This window comes from Sapajus apella, unplaced genomic scaffold (genome assembly GCF_009761245.1).
Source record: "Sapajus apella isolate SASKATOON/1434 unplaced genomic scaffold, GSC_monkey_1.0 scaffold5, whole genome shotgun sequence".
Lineage (NCBI taxonomy): Eukaryota > Metazoa > Chordata > Mammalia > Primates > Cebidae > Sapajus > Sapajus apella.
In genome coordinates this window covers 28,737,348-28,757,326 of record NW_022436945.1, presented here as the reverse complement: position 1 = coordinate 28,757,326, position 19,979 = coordinate 28,737,348, and the positions used below count along the sequence as shown (strand labels likewise).

Sequence of the window (19,979 nt, the reverse complement as noted above, 5' to 3'; positions counted from 1 at the left end):
CTTGAGGTCTGGAGTTCGAGACCAGCCTGGCCAACATGGTGAAACCCCTGTCTCTACTAAAAATACAAAAATTAGCTGGACATGGTGGCAGACACCTGTAATCCCAGCCACTCGGGAGGCTGAGACAGGAGAGTCACTTGAACTCAGGAGACAGAGGTTGCAGTGAGCCGAGATGGTGCCACTGCACTCCAGCCTGGGCGACAAAGTCAGATTCCATTAAAAAAAAAAAAGCCCAACAATAATAGTTCTGTATTCAAAGGTGACTTTAAATATCCCGTAAGTTTTCAGAAATTTAAAAAAATTAAGCAACTCTACAACCAACCTTGAAGCACCTGGCTGAGGAAATTCTTCATCATGTAGATGGCCGTGGTGTCTTCTGTTTTCACATGACTGTCTGTGAACCAGCCATTCTCAGTAATCAAGATTCGAGGGTTGTCGTATTCCAGTTTAATCCAGTTCAGCGCTTCTCTTAAATTGAGTGAAATATTTTGCCCCATTTTATCCATGGTGTTTAGGGGCTTGAAGTTGTTGGGTCCAAAAGAAAAGGCAAAGAAATCAGCTGTGCCTCTCACCTCATTCTTCTCTGCTTCAGAGAAAAGGGGTAGAATGGAGAGCAACCGCTTTTTTATCCCCTCCGGATAGTCACCATCCCCATGGATAGGGTTGGCAAACCATCCAAGCACAGAAACCATGGATTGTTGACATTTGGATATATCCATTACGTTTTCCGACCGGTGTGGCTCGATCCAATGAGATCCCAATGTGATGGATAACCAACCGTTCTGATATGGGCGGAAATGTGTGTTGTAGTTATGCCAAACTTTTGAATGAGCCTAAAAGAAGAAAATAACATTGATCTTTATTGTCCTCCCTTACAAGGGCTCTAACATGGCTGGTAAATGGTCTTTTCATGAATAAAATTAATGCAGCATAGAGTGATTCGGAGGAAAGCTGCCAGGGAGGCCCTGATGACCTCAAAGTCTGTTCTCTATGCCCCTAGTGCTTCCAGCCTAAAATTTCTGCTATAGGAGAGCTGGAGGCTGGTAGGAAGCCTAGTCTGGGTCTTACTTCTCCTCTACCTCACCCCCTTCCCAGGCCTTCTTGGGGTAGGATGTAGGGTTTCCTCCTCTACATAAGAAGACACAGAGCAGTTATTTTTTTATTTTTTTGAGACGGAGTTTTGCTCTTGTTGCCCAGGCTAAAGTGCAATGGTACGATCTCGGCTCACTGCAACCTCTGCTTCCCGGATCCAAGGGATTCTCCTGCCTTAGCCTCCCAAATAGGTGGGATTACAGGAGCCCACCACCATGCCTGGCTGATTTTTGTATTTTTAGTAGAGATGGGGTTTCGCCATGTTGCCAGGCTGGTCTTGAACTCCTGACCTCAGTGATTCACCCATCTTGGTCTCCCAGAGTGCTGGGATTACAGGCGTGAGGCACTGAGCCTGGCCTAATTTTTGTATTTTTAGGAGAGATGGGGTTTCACCATATTGGTCAGGCTGGTCTCGAACTCCTGACCTCAGGCAATACACCCTCCTCGGCCTCCCAGAGTGCTGGGATTATAGGCATGAACCACCATGCCTGGCCCACAGCATTGATCTTTCACCATTTTACGGAATCTCCCTTTGGTCCTAATTTAGAAGCCCAGGACAGCACAGGCTCTGAATCCTATAAATGAGTAATAATAGAGCCCACCTCCTAGGGATGTTGTGAGGATTGAGTGAATTAACATATGTACACAGCTTTAGAATGATGCCTGGCACAGAGTAAGCTCTATATAAGCCTTAGCTATTATTGCTATGATTATTAAAGGGTGGTCGGCACCACCCACAGCAGAAGACCAATGGAAAGAGTGTGAGCTTTGGGGTCAGCACACCTAGGCTTGAAATTTATGTACTTACTGTGTAACCTTAAGAAAGTCACTTAACCTTTCTGAAACCTCTTAGTATTCTCAGTTGTAGAATGAGGTTAGTAACAACAATATCCACCAGGCACGGTGGCTCACACTTGTAATCCCAGCACTTTGGGAGGCCGAGGCTGGTGGATCACCTGAGGTTGGGAGTTTGAGACTAGTGTGGCCAACATGGTGAAACCCTGTCTCTACTAAAAATACAAAAATTAGCTGGGCATAGTGGCAGGCAACTGTAATCCCAGCTACTTGGGAGGCTAAGGCAGGAGAACTGCTGGAGGTTGCAACGAGCAGAGATCTTGCCATTGTTCTCCAGCCTGGGTGACAAGAGCAAAACTCTGTTTAAAAAAAAAAAAAATCTTCTGGAAGGTTGATGTCAATTTATATACATGAAGTAAGTAGCATAGAATAGACCACATAGGAGGTACTGCCAAAAGGTGGACATTATTATTATTGGTCCCCCTGGAGTTTGCATTTCCAGTTGTGCTCTCTTATAACACAGCCTCGTGATGGGTTCCTGGTGCATTTCATATTACAGATACTTCCTGAGCACTTACTTCAGTGCCTGGCTTGCCCTGCCCTGAGAGGGTGAGACAGATGGCACAGGAACTTACCCTCAGAAAGTGTCGTAGCGGGAAAATAAGGATGCAGCATGTGAAAGAGAAACATAAATGGCATTAAATATGGCATTAAATTAAAAAAAAAATTAAAAGCCAGAATCCATGGCTCAGCTAACAGTCACAGCCATAGCTGAAGGCACAAACATTAAGGACTCCAGTTAAGGACTCCATGCCAGTTAAATGCCAAGGCCACTTCTGTGTCCCAGCCAGCTGTGGAATTGTTCTTCATCTGTGTCAGAGCCACTATCTTCCCCTCAGCAATTCACTAGCCTGTCTCTTGACATCTTTCCCCTGGTCTCTCAATTTCTCCACTATTTGAGTGTTTCTTTTTTTTCCTTTGAGACAGAGTCTTGCTCTGTCATCCAGGCTGGAGTGCAGTGGCACCATCTCAGCTCATTCAACCCCCACCTCTTGGGTTCAAGTGAACCTCCTACCTCAGCCTCCCTAGTAGCTGAGACTACAAGCAAATGCCACCACGCCTGGCTCATTTTCATATTATTAGCAGAGATGGGGATCTACCATGTTGACCAGGCTGGTCTCAAACTCCTGACCTCAGGTGATCCACCTGCCTCGGCTTCCCAAAGTGCTGGGATTACAGACATGAGCCACCAGGCCTGGCCTCCACTATTTGTGTGTTTCTAAAACAAATGCACAAACCCGTTATCTTTAACACACAGAGCCAGCTTTCAGTTTCGTTCTGTAGCTTTTCCCTTGCTCATTGGAGATATTTTATATCAGGATAAACTAACTGATACTGCCTTTTTTGTAGGTCAAAGACAATCAAATATGAACAATGGATTCAAACCAGATAGATCCTGTGGACCCTGAAAATGTTCCATAAACCCTGTTAGATGGGGAAAATAGGCATTGAGGTAAGGGGTGAGGATTCTGAAATGTGCCATCCTGCTTTATGCAAGAAAAACTAATTTAAATAATTTCCTGAAAGATTTTCTGGAGGAATAGATGCCTTGAGGTATACCTCTGTCCACCTGTCCTTACTCAATTTTCATTGGAAGATTCTGGTACCATTTAGCACCCAGGTGTTCCCAAGGATCCTTAAGAATGCTTTCCTCTTGGTCTGTTGGATGGCTCACACCTGTAATCCCAACACTTTGGGAGGCCAAGGTAGGAGGATCGCTTGAGCTCAGGAACTCGAGATCAGCTTGGGCAACCTGGCAAAACCCCGCCTCTACAAAAAATACAAAATTTAGCCAGGTGTGGTGGTGCATGCCTGTAGTCCCAGCTACTCAGGAGGCTGAGGTGGGAGGATCATTTGAACGAGGGAGGTGGAGGTTGCGGTGAGATCGCACCATTGCACTCCAGCCTGGGCAACGGAGTGACACCCTGACTCAAGAAACAAACAAACAACTTTCCTACGGGGCACAGTGGCTCACACCTGTAATCCTAACACTGGGAGGTCAAGTTGGGTGGATCTCTTGAGGTCAGGAGTTTGAGACCAGCCTGGCCAACATGGCGAAACCCTGTCTCTACTAAAAAAATATGAAAATTAGCTGGGTGTAGTGGTGTGGTGCTCGTCTGTAGTCCCAGCTACTCAGGAGGCTGAGGCAGGAGAAAAGCTTGAACCCGGGAGGCGGAGGTTGCAGTGAGCCGAGATTAAGCCACTGCACTCCTGCCTGGTGACAGAACAAGACTTTGTCTCAAACAACAACAACAACAACAACAACAACAACAACAAAGAAAAACTTTCCTTTCAGAGAGGTGTTCAGAATGTAGCCTCCTTCCCTGTTTCCAACTGAGATTGCAACTTCTGGAGGAAATCACAGCAGAGCCTGGGACAGACACTAACTTAAATGGTTTCAGCTAGTCTTTCTGGGTTTTTATGGGGCTAGAATCACAATAGAAAGTCTTGAGAACCACTTTTTTTTTTCCTGATTAGAAACAAAAGCAGTCATACACTACTAGGATTCAAAGGAGGGCATTCTTTGCTTTTTTCTAACCCCTTTTTCTAGTCACTTAATCCCTTGGTAGCCTTAGAGCTCTCATCCATAGAAGACCCAGTGACCAGCACCTCCGTTTAGGGCTGTTGTACACCTCTCTATGCAAGCTGGAAAGCACTGAGCACATGTAGGATTCTGAGCTATAAACTAGTTGCTTTGCAAATTTAGTGTCTTGCCTTGGCAGACACTAAATTTCAGTGATTGTATGAAAGATGACCTAAGTTGTGATAAAAATCTTGTATACATCAGCCTTTGAATGAGAAACAGTAGCGCTCAGAAGACATGTCTTTGCAATAGCTTTCCGTGCATGTTTTCTGGATAGGCATATGCATGTGTTGTCAAGGTGACCTTCACGGTCCACAGTGTCTCTTTCACCTTTGCAGCTATTTGCATAGGCTATCAAGGTATCTAGGGTTATCTTTGCTCTGAGCTGAAGACAGCGTCTTCATTCTCATGTAGAGAATGTGGGGGAGGTCCTCTGTGCGGTACTTTTGGTTATAACTTGATCCTATTTGCCAAGTAACAAGGTAACAAGTTTTGCTTTCAGATCGTGAGTTTGCCATATCCATCTATGTGTGTTCTTTGGTCAGACACTCATAAAAGAGATCTGTTGGGAAAATTAAGATGGGGTTAGTAGGGGAGTGCACCCTGGGCTCTGCAACCTTGCACAACAGCCATTCTACAATTTTCCAAGGTCACCCTGTAACTTGTACAAGGCCAGCTACCTTTGTAATGATTGATTTAAGAGAGCTTCAACCTTTGTTCTTTAGATTCAGTAGCTTAAAGGGAAAGTCAGCTTCTTTTTTTTTTTTTTGGAGCCACTATCAGGGCCTAATGTCATTGAGAGACAGCCAGGACTTAATAGCTCATTCTGTTTCCTCCTCCAATCTAATGTGGCAGCATTTTTTTTGATGCCCCTGAAAGTCCAGACTCAGATAAATTCTGTGGATGTTAGGAAACAAATAAGATAGCAGGCACAACTTTAGACATAGATGAAGAGGGGATTAGGAGGCAGAGGAAGACATGATGGGACACTGTTGGAAAGATAGGTTGAAGACAGATAAGCAACCCTAACGCATCACACCAGTGTATTCAAGGAACCCTCAGCCAGTTGTCAAAAGTTCCATTTCCAAATCCGTGCATTATTTTAGTCACATTTTGGCTGAAATATCTTCATGTGTACTGTAAAAGTGCCTGTTGTTAAAGCTATTTAATAGACTATTAAGTAACAACAGTTCAAGAAAGTTTATTTAAAAACTCTACAAGCAGCCGGGCGCGGTGGCTCACGCCTGTAATCCCAGCACTTTGGGAGGCCGAGGCGGGTGGATCACGAGGTCAAGAGATCGAGACCATCCTGGTCAACATGGTGAAACCCCGTCTCTACTGAAAATACAAAAACATTAGCTGGGCATGGTGGCGCGTGCCTGTAATCCCAGCTACTCAGGAGGCTGAGGCAGGAGAATTGCCTGAACCCAGGAGGCAGAGGTTGCTGTGAGCCGAGATCGCGCCATTGCACTCCAGCCTGGGTAACAAGAGCGAAACTCCGTCTCAAACTCAAAAAAAAAAAAAAAAAACTCTGCAAGCATAACAAAATATGTTATTTCTGTGTTCCCACCCAGGCCTTCCAAATATATTTCTCAGCTAAAATCACTTTAAGTCTGAGTGTGGTGGTTCACACTTGTAATTCTAGCACTTTGGGAGGCAGAGGAGGGCGGGATCACCTGAGGTCAGGAGTTCGAGACCAGCCTGACCAACATGGAGAAACCCCGTTTCTACTAAAAAACACAAAAATTAGCTGGGTATGGTGGCAGACACCGTAATCACAGCTACTCAGGAGGCTGAGGAAGGAGAATTTCTTGAACCCTGGAAGTCAGGGGCTGCAGTGAGCTGAGATCATGCCACTGCACTCCAGCCTGGGAGACAAGAGCAAAACTCCATATTGAAATAATTAAACAAATAAATAAATAAAAATTTAAAAAAAAATCACTTTAAACATTTTCCATGTTGTTTTTGGATTTCAGAATATCTTAGTATAACAATTCACTGATTTGATGAAATATGATTTACTTAGTCATCTCTTTTGGTAAAAATTTATTTTTCTTTTTTTTTTTTTTTTAGACAGAGTTTCGCTCTAGTTGCCCAGGCTGGAGTGCAATGGTGTGATCTTGGCTCACTAGAACCTCCACCTCCCGGGTTCAAGTGATTCTCTTGCCTCAGCCTCTGGAGTAGCTGGGATTACAGGCATGCACCACCACGCCTGGCTAATTTTGTATTTTTAGTAGAGATGAGGTTTCATCATGTTGGTCAGGCTGATATCGAACTCCTGTCCTCAGGTGATCAGCCCGCCTCAGCCTCCCAAAGTGCTGGGAGTACAGGCGTGAGCCACTACGCCTGGCAAAAATTTATTTTTCTTCATTCCTTTGTTATTTCTTTTTCTGTCATAAATGTTTCAATAACTAACTTTGGACATATATCTTGTAATTTATTTGAATCATTTCCTTTCATTAATCCCAGGAATGGACTACCTATTTCTAAAATTGTTCTAAATACTCCCAAATCCCTTTCCATAGATTTTGTCCGTTGGTGTGTGTTCTCTGGCCATCTGATACAAAACACTAATGGCTGTATTAGGGGATAAATGGTGTTTGACAATGATAAAAAGGTGCTACTTAACCGGGTGAGGTGGCTCACACCTGTAATCCCAGCACTTTGGGAGGCCAAGGCGGGTGGATCACAAGGTCAAGAGATCGAGACCATCCTGGTCAACATGGTGAAACCCTGTCTCTACTAAAAATACAAAAATTAGCTGGGTGTGGTGGTACGCACCTGTAATCCCAGCTACTCGGGAGGCTGAGGCAGAAGAAGGGCTTGAACCCAGGAGGCAGAGGTTGCTGTGAGTGGAGATCGAACCACTGCACTCTAGCATGGTGACACAGCAAGACTCTTGTCACAAAAAAAAAAAAAAAAAAAAGGTGCTACTCATCTACGTGGCACTATAGGGGAAATAACATTGGTCTTGAAAGCAGGAGACCTGGGCTCTTGTATTAGCTCTGCTGACTCATTAGCTTTTGGATCTTGGACAGATCATTTCACCGTCAGAGACCTCTTTTTCCCTTCATTCTACTGAGCTAAAAATAAATACCCTAGAGAATTGTTGTGAAGATCAAATAAGGTAATAATATCTGTGAAGACCCTGTGAAAATGACACAAATGTAAATCTGAAGTACTTTGAAAGAGCAAGCTGAAAATAATTTAACTTGCTGTAGAAAATCATGATGGAAACTGTGAACGTGAAGAGCGTTCTGCAAATAGCTCCTAAGCGCTTACCTCTCAAGGCTCATGGCTGAACATGTTTGCCTTCATTTATTGATTGCAGCTTATCGAGTTTTACTCATTGTCCTTTTGGGATTAATTTGAATTTGATTCATTTTCATCTACTCAGCTGTTCTTTATATTGGCATCAAGTTGATTTTTTTTTAGGGGGACAAAGTCTCCCTCTGTCACCCAGGCTGGAGTGCAGTGGTATGATCTGGGCTCACTGCAGCCTCTGCCTCCAGGGTTCAAGCGATTCTCCTGCCTCAGCCTCCCGAGTAGGTGGGACTACAGGTGCCTGTTACCATGCCCGGCTAATTTTTGTATTTTTAGTAGAGACAGGGTTTCGCCATGTTTGCCAGGCTGATCTTGAACTCCTGAGCTCAAGTGATCGACGCACCCTGGTCTCCAAAAGTGCTGGGATTACAGGCATGAGCCACTGTGCCCAGCCTCCAGTTGATTTTTTGTTTATTTTTTGTTTTGTAAAGACAACTTCTCACTATGTTACCTAGGCTGGTATTGGACTCCTGGCCTCAAGCAATCCTTCAGCCTTAGCCCCTGTCTCTGTGCCCAGCCTACTATCAAGTTTTATGTTAATTATAAATGCTGCTCTTCATGATTGTTTAACATTCATTTATTCATCTATGCTGCAGTTTACAAATATTTATTGGATGTGGTGGCTCACATCTGTACTCCAGCACTTTGGGAGGCCAAGGTGGGAGGATCGTTTGAGGTCAGGAGTTTAAAACTAGTCTGGGCAATATAGTGAGACTCTCTTTCTCTATTAAAAATTAAGAAGATTAGGGCCAATCGGGGACCTGCCCAAGGCGCCAAGCCCTGTGCCATGCCAGGTGCCCAGAGGAGGCCCAGCCCCAAGGCCCCCCCCAAAAAAAATTAGCCAGGCACGATGGCATGCATGTAGAGTCCCAGCTACTCAGGAGGCTGAGGTGGAAGGATTCATTGAGCACAGGAAGTTGAGGCTGCAGTGAGCTATGATCATGCCACTGCACGCCAGCCCAGGCAACAGAGCAAGACTCTGTTTCTAAAAAAAAAAAAAGAAAGAAAAATTACTGGATGCTTGATAGGGTATGTGACCTTTACTGTTTATTGCTAAAAATGTATGTGACAATTATTTCTTTAATTATATTATGTGACTATTTTTTAAAAAGTTTTTGGCAATCTTGAAACTCTCTTGGAAACAATATTTTACCTTTGCTATTCTTAGGAAATAATTTAAATATTAACAAAAGTTACCCCCTCTCATAAAGAAAATATTTACCATCCTATTTTTAATGGTCCAAATTCATGGTACTTTTTTTTTTTTTTGGTACATATGTTTTTTTGTTGTTTGTTTTTTGTTTTTTTTTGAGACGGAGTTTCGCTCCCCCTACTGTAAAAGTCTCAGGCTCATGCATTATGGCTCCACACCAGGCCTATTAGCTTCTTGGGGGCAGAGACTGACTGCGTCTACTGTGTTCACAGTTGTCCACACAGATGTTCAGGGGAGGGCCTGGCCTAGAAGATTTGTTGAATGAATGCCCACTATGGATCAGCTAGTTTGTTGGTTACTTGGCATATACTGTTGATAATACAGCTTCTGCAAGACAAGTCTTATTTTTCTAATTTTAGAAAAGAAATTGAAAAAAAAAATTCATCTGCATACAGCTAGTAGGATAAAAAAAAAGAAAAGGAATTGAAGTTTACAGTTGCAGAGTTGGGCTTTGAACCCACTTTACTACATTAGCCTGCTTTCTGTGTGTCCTGCCAGTTCTAAATTTTGAACCTGTTGGGGAAAGACCATTTGACATATTGTTTTAAAATTCTCTTTTCTCTCTGCTCCACTTGGTTATTAAAAGAGCTAAATAGTCCTAGAATGAGGGTATCACATTCCACAATTGTATAATGAGAGAAAAATACCTATATACCTTTGGAATTCAGTATCATCTAGAGAGGTCATGGAGGACTTGTCAGCAAATGTGGGGTGTTCAGAAAACCATTAGTTGTCTAAGTGCCTAGCACAGCACTTCTATGTGTAACATTTTTGTGTAATTCTCTATGCACTTCTCTCCTAAAGCCAGTAATGTTGGCATTGGATTATTTTCCTCACTGATGTCAGAGGCTAAATGAATCCCAACCTCCCTCTCTCCCAAATAAATGATCTGCCCAAGGTGTTGGTTAGCGGCAAAGCTAGAAGTAGAACTAAGTCCTTCAGCTTTCTAGCTCACTGTCATTCCAGGATATCATGCAAATTAAATTATGTGCCTTTAAAACACACTTTTACACCATAGATCCAAAGGTGATTGAACAGATTGTGAAAATATAAGGGGTATGTAACAGACATGTCATAAAACCAAGGGACAGTAGGCTGAGAAAGCCTCCAAGAAACAGAGGCAGCCAGGGATGTGATTCCAACACTTTGGGAGGCCAAGGTGGGTGGATCATTTGAGGTCAGGAGTTCCAGACCATCCTGGCCAACATGGTGAAACCCTGTCTCTACTAAAAATGCAAAAATTAGCCGGGTGGTAGTGGCACATGTCTGTAATCCCAGCTACTTGAGGGGCTAAGGCAGGAGAATTGCTCGAGCCCGGAAGGCGGAGGTTACGGTGAGCTGATCGCCACTGAGCTCCAGTCTGGTCGACTAAGTGAGACCCTTTTTTTTTGATGGAGTCTCGTTCCGTTGCCCAGCCTGGGATCTCAGCTCACAGCAACCTCCACCTCCCAGGTTGAGCAATTCTCCTGCCTCAACCTCCGGAGTAGCTGGGATTATAAGCACGGGCCACCAAGCCCAGCTAATTTTTTTTTGTATTTTTAGTAGAGATGGGGTTTTGCCATGTTGGCCAGGCTGGTCTTGAACTCCTGACCTTGAGTGATCTACCCACCTCGGCCTCCTAAACTGCTGGGACTACAGGCATGAACCACCATGCTCGGCCGGAGTCATGGTTTTGACTGGGGCGCCCCTCGGAACTCAAAATGGAGAACTCAAACGGAGAACTCATCAGCATTACCTTATGTTTCATTCTGTTCATTACACAAAGCTATATAGCAAAAACATGTTTAGATAAGTCATTTTTATTTGTCTAAGTTTCCTTCAACCTCTGGCTATTTTATCCCTTTTGACACTCTTCATTCATTTACTTTGATTATTCACATCTACAAACATTTATTTAACAAATACAAGGCACTGTAATAGACATTTAGGAAAACAAGGTAGCCCTGCCTTCGGGTGACCTGTGATGTCTAACAGGAGAAAATACAGAAATGAGTGATATAAAAATAGTATGCTTTTACATTTTGATTATTCAGAAATAACTGAAACTAAATGTAATAATATGATTCAAAAATCACTATATATATGTATATGTTTATGTGTACCTATACGTAGAAAAAAATTGGACATTGAACAAACTGCTAGCAGTGGTTACTTCCATGGTGTGGGGTTAGGGAGTAAGGAAAAAGAGAACCTTTATTTTTAACCATGTCTTTCTATATTGTTTGAATGTTTTGCAATACAAATGCATTATTTTTGTAATTTAAAAAAGTTGGGTTGGGCATGGTCATTCATACTTGTAATCCCAGCACTTTGGAAGGCTGAAGTGGGAGGATCATTTGAACCCAGGAGTTCAAGATCGGTCTGGGCAAAAAGAGCCAGACCTTGTCTCTACAAAAACTAAAAATGTTAGCTGGGGGTGCCTGTAGTCCCAGCTACTCGGGAGGCTGAGGCAGGAGGATCGTTTGAGTCTGGGAAGTTGAGGCTGCAGTGAGCCATGATCGTGCCACTGCACTCCAGCCTGGGCAACAGAATAAGACCCTATCTTGGCAAAAAAAAAAAAAAAAAAAAAAAAAAGTCAAGGGTATTGGTTGAAACATTTCTTGTCGGTGACTTGAATTGTTCTAGGCTGTCACTCTTCAGCTTCTCCCCACTTCCAAAATTCTTAAAGGAAAAAAACAGACTTAAATGTAAAATTCAGCTACTCTGAATTTCATTCTATATTAAGGAGTATTTCGTCCCCTATAATAATACGTTGATGGGAGGAGGAGGCGGCGGCGGCAAAAAAAAAAATACGTTGATGTTCAAAACAATGTAAGGACGAGTCATGGATTATACATAATTAACATGAAAAAAAAAAACCCTGTAACAGTAGACCCTGGCCCTTTACTTAAGACTTTGGTCATGTAATCTCTGGTCAAGATGTGACCCAAGCAATGAACTCCCCCAATACTAAAAGATCCTGGCTTTCCCCAACCTCAAGGTTATCAAAAAACATTTTCAAGTAACACTATTGTACTAGATCAACCAAGGATAACTTTAATTACTTCTGTGATTCACTCTTCACTGGCCAGTAAATTAGAAGGTTCTGGTCTATTCTCAGCTTCCCTACTACTTTCCAGCAACAGAATTGTTAATGTTCAGTAGTTTTAATCACACCTTTTTGTTTTAAAATAGATTTTTTTTTCCTTAGATGGAGTCTTGCTTTGTTGCCCAGGCTGGAGTTCAGTGGCACGATCTTGGCTCACTGCAACCTCCACCTCTTGGGTTCCTGCTTCAGCCTCCTGAGTAGCTGGGACTATAGGCACCCACCACTATGCCCAGCTATTTTTTTTTTTTTTTTAATTTTTTTTGAGAAGGAGTCACTCTGTCGCCCAGGCTGGAGTGTAGTGGCGAGATCTTGGCTCACTGCAACTTCCACCTCTCAGGCTCAGATGATTCTCCTGCCTCAGCCTCCCAAGTAGCTGGGATTATAGGCATGTGCCACCATGCCCAACTTATGTTTCTTGTATTTTTGAGATGGGGTTTCACTATGTTGGCCAGGCTAGTCTTGAACTCCTGATATCACATGATCCACCCATTTGGGCCTCCCAAAGTGCTGGTATTAGGGTGTGAGCCACCACACCTAGCCTACAATAGGCTATTTTCTAATGCTGAGTTTTCTCAGCAAAGCTTTTTATGTTATTAAATGACTTATTTTATATTATAAAGTCATGTAAAGTTTTCCTCAGTTCATAGTTTCATCGTGTCCAGCTCTGTTTCCATTATTTAAAATATTTTATGATCTCCATTTGGGTCTAATTTTCCATGTTATGAGAGTACTCGTATCAAATCAACCTGTTTAAATAGGATCACAGTATTATTCTCTGAGCATTTATAATTACATTTATTTAAACTCGTTAATCATTTACTGAAGTATAACTTTTTCTGCTTAATGGTTAGAAAAAGTAAATATTGCTCTCTAGAATACCAGTTGTAGTCTAAAAATATCTTTTTTTGCAGGACTCTTATAACTAACAATGGTATTCTGGTTATGGAAACTCTCTTTAGCAATATCCATAAGCAGTTTTCTTAATTTATCAAACTTAGTTAAAAACATCTATAATAATAATAGTTTTAATTTGTTATTTCCTTTTACTTTCTTTTTTTTTTTTAGAAACAGAGTCTCTAAAAAGATGAGATGACATTATTAAAAAAAAAAAAAAAAAAAAAAAAAAAGAGTCAAGGTCACCTAGGATGGAGTGCAGTGGGGTGATTCTGGTTCACTGCAACTTCTGCCTCCCAGGTTGAAGCAATTCTCCTGCCTCAGCCTCCCAAGTAGCTGAGATTTCAAGCTTGCACCACTACACCCAGCTAACTTGTATTTTTAGTAGAGACAGTGTTTCACCATGTTGCATAAGTGATAGGATGCTAAATTTTGAGCAAATAATTAAAATCATGGGAGCAAATGAAAAACCCAGTTTTTAAATTTACGAGTCAGGGGATAAATGGTTCATAGATTTCATGGACAAATTGAACACCCAGATAGATTGTTTTGGTCTTTTAATAAGCAAAGAGAAGTAAAATATCTGTTAAGACAGTATCAAAACAAGCGTCAGACATGCGATTTGAAGCTGTAAATTGTTTTTTTCATTGAAGCAGGGCAGCTGATTTATGTCATTAGACCTTGCTAGATTGCATTCACACAGACTAGACTTTAATTTTGGCTTTGATACTTATCTGCTATGTAACCTTGGGCAAATTTCTCTGGGCTTCAGTTTCATCAATTGTAAGTTGAGCTTCAGAACACCTACCTGGCAGAGCTGATGTGGGAATTAAATGAGATAATATATTACAGGTAGCTAGTATGTTTCTGACATTACAGTATGTATGCAATAAAAATTCCTTTTTTTTTTTTTTGAGACAAAGTCTTGCTGGAGTGCAGTGACATGATCTAGGGTCACTGCAACCTCTACCTCCTGGGTTCAAGTGATTCTCCTGCCTTGGCCTCCTGAGTAGCTGAGATTATAGGTGCGTGCCACCATGCCTGGCTAATTTGTTTATGTTTTAGTAGAGATGGGGTTTTACCACGTTGGTCAGGCTGGTCTTGAACTCCTAACCTTGTGACCCGCCCACCTTGGCCTCCCGAAGTGCTGGGATTACAGGCATGAGCCACCACACCTGGCCTAAAAATTCTTATAATAATAATTTAAAAGAATATAATAGAATGTCAAAATGTTACCCGTAGTAATTGTCTCAGTCCTTCACTTTAAGAATTCAGACCGTTCTCTGTTCTTTCTTAAAAAACACACATTTTTTTAATGTGGGAGGGAAAAGTCATGGAAGGCAGAAAGTAATAGGTTTTGTTGTTTGTTTTAACCCTCTTTCTTCCATCCTTTGTTAAAAAAAAAAACTCGACTAATTTTTTAGCTATAAGACTTAGCACAAATTAATTATGTTATTGTTTTGAAACCCTACTTTACCAAGGGAGTTTTTAAAAATTCCTTTTTTTCAATGAAAGAAAATAATTTCAGATAATCCTTGAAGATTTTGCTTCTGTATAACCAAGACAAGCTAAAAAGTCTACTGGTATTTCCTTTTCAAAATATTACACTTCATCTTCAAGACATTGGTGGGGGATTGGGCAGAAGAGTCTTAAAAATGACATTTTGTTTAAACAACCATCTATGTCTGAGGCCCTGGTAAAAATAAAAAAGAAAAAAATGAAAAAGACATTTTGTTTATTTAAATATGCCTAAGAAACACTGCAGCCTTCTTCGTGTTCAAGAAAGTGGTTACAGCAGTCTGTTGGCAAAGAAGGCTTAGCTATTAATCATGCGAATGGTGGCATTTTCACGGCTTTTTTTGCAGTTTTATTATTTACTTTTTGAGAAAGGGTCTTACTCTGTCACCCAGGCTGGAGTCCAGTGGTGCCATCATAGCTTTAACCTTGAATTCTTGGGCTTGATTCCCTCAGCCTCCCCAGTAGCTGAAACTACAGGCTCATGCCACCATGTCTGGCTGATTTTTATTTTTATTTTCTGTAGAGACTGAGGTCTTGCTATGTTGCCTAAGCTGATCTTGAACTCCCGGACTCAAGTGATCCTCCTGCCTCAGCCTCTCAAAGTGTTGGAATTACAGGCATGAGTCATTGTGGCTGACCCTTCGTTTTGCAGTTTAAATACTAAATTTTGTTCAAGAATTTCAACAGAGGCTTTAAGAAGATAACTATATGAAGATGGTTGTTTTGTTTTCTTTAAAAATTTTTTTTTAGTTTCTTGTTGAAAAACATCTTTTATTTTTAAATGTGAAATATTCTCTTTACCTTCTTTTTTTTTTTTTTTTTTTTTTTTTTAATAGAGATGGGGTGTCACCATGTTGGCCAGGCTGGTCTCGAACTCCTGACCTCAGGAGATCCACCCATCTCGGCTTCCCAAAGTGCTGGGATTACAGGCATGAGCCCCCAAGCCCGGCCCATCTCTTTACCTTCTTATGTTACTTTTTACTTTAATTATGAAAATTGTCATTATACGCAAAAATAGAAACAATAATATAATAAACCCTCATAAACAACACATCTCTGAGTTTTAATAGTCATCAAAATTCTGCAGCTTGGTTCAAGATGGGTTTTGAATGTCCAATCTTTTAAAGAAACAGACATATCTAATTGATTTACATGTTATGAAAAGACTAATGTTTATGCGTGTGTGTGTTTGTGTGTGTGTACAATCCATTTTTTTGTTGTTGTTGCTGGTTTAAATCCTTTCTGGAACAAGGTAGATCTTCCTTAAATTGAAAGTAATCAGTTTCATTATTCATTGAATGCCTAACACGTGTCTTAGCATTGTGTGAGCTTCTGTGAAGGAATTACGCCAAGAAATGTTAAGACAAAGTTACTCAAATAAGTGGAAAAATGGGAAGAAATCCAGTTTTATCCCAGGCTCAGAAAAAAGTTGGCGAGGCCTTGACCTAGAGTAGGGTTTCCTAACATATCTTATTCTGAAAGCCTCTTTCACAGTATTAGGCAATCTCTTAAACCCATGAGGAATTTAAAATATCATTTCATCATTTGTGTGTGGCAATAAAAAAATGTAAAAAGTGTTGACATATATTTTATTTTATATAAATATATTTTACTGAATGTTATATTTTAAGCCTTTTTAAAATAAATTTAGAATATTCATAGAATAAATAAATATTTAAAATGCTAATAATACATATCATAAATTTGGGCATTTTACCATCTAATAAATAATGTACATCATTTAAATTATTTTCATTATGTAATAAGGAAAAGCATTCTATGAGTTAAATATTTTTAAAAAGTTATTTATTTATTATTTTTTTAGAGCTGCAGTCTCCCTCTGTCACCCAGGCTGGAGTGCAGAGGCAGGATCACAGCTCACTGCAGACTTGGACTCCTGAGCTCAAGCAATCCTCCTGCCTCGACCTCCCAAAGTGTTGAGAATTATAGGCATGAGCCACTGCACCTGGCCTCAAAATATATTTCTAAAACAAAAATATTTTAGTAAATAATAGCACATAATGATACTTAGAGATATATAGATATGTATACAAACAAAAAATCAGAGAAATAGAACACAAAGTAATACATCAAAAACCAAACTCTGGCAAGGTGCAATGGCTCACACCTGTAATCCGAGCACTTTGAGAGGCTGAGGCGGGTCTATCACCTGAGGCCCGGAGTTCCAAACCAGCCTGGCCAGCATGATGAAACCCATCTCTACTAAAAATACAAAAATTATCCGTGAGTGGTGGCCCATGCCTATAATCCCAGCTTCTTGGGAGGCTGAGGCATGAGAATCACTCCTTCTCAAAAAAGAAAACAAACAAACCACTGCCCTGGTTTCACAACAATCTTTGTGGAACACAATATTATAGCATCAAAAATGGATAAAAATTGCTTATGTAACATTTTGTTTGAATTCTTAAATTTTGCTCTTTTTTTTTTCCTCCCCTGAGATGGAGTCTTGCTCTGTCACCCAGGCTGGAGTGCAGTGGCAAAATCTTGGCTCACTGCAAGCTCCACTTCCCAGGTTCAAGTCTCCCAAATAGCTGAGATTACAGGCGCCTGCCACTGTGCCTGGCTAATTTTTTTATTTTTATTTTATTATTATTTTTTGAGACGAAGCCTTCCTCTGTCATTCAGGCTTGAGTGCAGTGGCACGATCTCGGCTCACTGCAACCTCTATCTCCTGGGTTCAAGCGATTCTTCTGCCTCAGCCTCCTGAGTAGCTGAGATTATAGGCACCTGTCACCACGCCCAGCTAATTTTTGTATTATTAGTAGAGACGGCATTTCACCATCTTGGCCAGGCTGATCTTGAACTCCTGACCTTGTGATCCACCCACCTTGGCCTCCCAAAGTGCTGGGATTACAGGTGTGAGCCACTGTGCCCGGCTTAAGATGGAGTCTTACTCTGTCGCCCAGACTAGAGTGCAGTGGCTCAATATCAGCTCACTACAACCTCCGCCTCCAGGGTTCAAGTGATTCTCCTGCTACAGCCTCCCGAGTAGCTGGGACTACAGGTGTCTACCACCATGCCCGGCTAATTTTTTTTTTTTTCAGTAGAAACGGGGTTTCATCATCTTGGCTAGGCTAGTCTGAAACTTCTGACCTCATGATCCACCCACCCTGGCCTTCCAAAGTGCTGAGATTACAGGTGTGAGCTACCACACCTGGCCAAATTTCGCTTTTTAAAAAAGAATAAATTTTTTTTAAAAGTAAGTGTAGTGTTTTCTTCATGAATAACTAATGGCTAATATAAGAAAAATGTTTTGGGGGCAGCTCTTTCAAGTATTTCACAAATAAGGCAAAGGCAGGAGGGACAGTCTTTATTTTTGATATGTGAAAAGCCAAACAAGATGTAATCATGTTGATGATTAAATATATTTCCTCTTGTAACATTTTAAAAGCACTGTTTCTTTTCTAAAAACAGAATAGGCTGTACATTAATTTTGAATTTCTGTATGCGACTTATAGATCTGGTGAAGATCTCCTTGAGGCAGTTGTGTAAAATCATTTTTATGCACCTCATAGTGGTTATATGTCAGTGTCCTTGTTCTTTGTGCTTCATGTCTTTTGAGATGGAGTCTCGCTCTGTTGCCCACTCTGGAGTGCAATGGCGAGAACTCGGCTCACTGCAACCTCCGCCTCCCAGTTTCAAGCAATTCTCCTGCCTCAGCCTCCTGAGTAGCTGGGACTACAGGTGTGCTCCACCGTGCACAGCTATTTTTGGTAGAGATGGGGTTTCACTATGTTGGCCAGGCTGGTCTCAAACTCCTGACCTCATGATCCACCCACCTTGGCCTCCCAAAGTGTGGGGATTACAGGCGTGAGCCCCGGGGCCCGGCCTGGTGTTTCATGTCTTTAACCAGTTGTCTACTACAGAATAAGTCAGTGGTTTTCAAGAGTGGGGCGAGAGGGAGGAATTATGATTGCCTGGGGACACTTGGGAAGATCTGGAGACATTTTTGGTTGTCACAACACTGAAAATGGGGGAGCTACTGCCTAGTGAGTAGAGTTTAGATGCTGCTAAACTCTTGCATTGCACAGGACAGCCCACCAGAGCAAAGAATTATCTGATCCCAAATGTCAATAGTGACCAGGTTTGAGAAATCTTTGTACTATGTAAACAGTATTTATCTATGAAAGATAACATTTTCCCCTCAATCCAATATAACTAGTAAAAGATAAAGGTTTTAAAATCATGAAATTGTCAAAACTGTCATGGAAGCTGGCAGTACTTTTTGTTTGGTTTTATTTTTGGTTTTGGTCTTTTTTCCTGAGACAGGGTTTTGCTGTGTCACCCAGGCTGGAGTGCGGTAGCACAATCACAGCTCGTTGCAGCTTCGACCTCCCGGGCTGAAGTGATCTTCCCACCTCATCCTCCCAAGTAGCTGGGACTATAGGCATGTGCCACCACTCTTAGCTGATTTTTTATTTTTTGTAGAGACAAGGTTTCACTATGTTGCCCAGGTTGATCTCAAACTCCTGGGCTCAAGCTATCTTCTTGCCTCAGTTTCCCAGAGTGCTGGGATTACAGCAGGCATGAGCAACTGTGCCCAGCTTTGGCAATATTTAGTGGAGTAATAAACAGAATGAGTTATCATCTCATGAGCAAACTCACCTTCCCAAACCTCTGTGCATGTTTACTCAGAGACTCTCAAATGTTCCATTCTAAAAGGGAAATGTACAAATTTAAATAATTATAGATATTTATTGATTTAAAAATAGAATGAAAACAGACATTACTGCCTTTACTAATGTGAACCCTTGCAGTTTTGCTGAATAGGCCAAATACATTTCTGGGATTCGAAAAACTAAATTTGGGAGAGAAAAATCTTTCCTCTATAAAGGAAAAAATGTCATAACCCAAGAAAGAAATGGACGTGAGAGACGGACATAAAGGGCCTTCCTGGTTACTGAGCCCATTCCTCCCTGTGGTCTCCTTACTGAGCCAGGAAATTGCCCCTTTTTGCTTAAGCCCTTTTAAATTAGATCTCTGTCACTTGCCACCAAAAAGGTTCTCACTAATATATTATTCAATTAATATAAGTAATATTTCAACAGTTTGCAATGATACAATGAAATATGAACATTGAACTTGAGATTGGTTTTTGATTACAGGATTTAAGATAGAAATCCTAAACCATTCGCCAGGCGCGGTGGGTCGCGCCTGTAATCCCAGCAATTTGGGAGGCAGAGGCGGGCGGATCATGAGGTCAAGAGATTGAGACCATCCTGGCCAATATGGTGAAACCCCATCTCTACTAAAAAATACAAAAATTAGCAGGGCATGGTGGCAAGCGCCTGTAGTCCCAGCTACTTGGGAGGCTGAGGCAGGAGAATTGCTTGAACCAGGGAGGCAGAGGTTGCAGTGAGCTGAGATCCCGCCACTGTACTCCAGCCTGG

At 41.5% G+C, this 19,979-nt stretch overlaps 1 protein-coding gene across 1 annotated transcript in view; it reads right to left on the bottom strand.

Annotated features, from left to right (window-relative positions):
* Positions 1–19,979, bottom strand: part of KLB (klotho beta) — a 36,516-nt gene that overhangs the window by 11,024 nt on the left and 5,513 nt on the right. Inside the window, exon 2 of the mRNA XM_032273956.1 lies at positions 323–833. Coding sequence (XP_032129847.1) covers positions 323–833 — 511 coding nt within the window. The remainder of the gene's footprint in view (positions 1–322; positions 834–19,979) is intronic.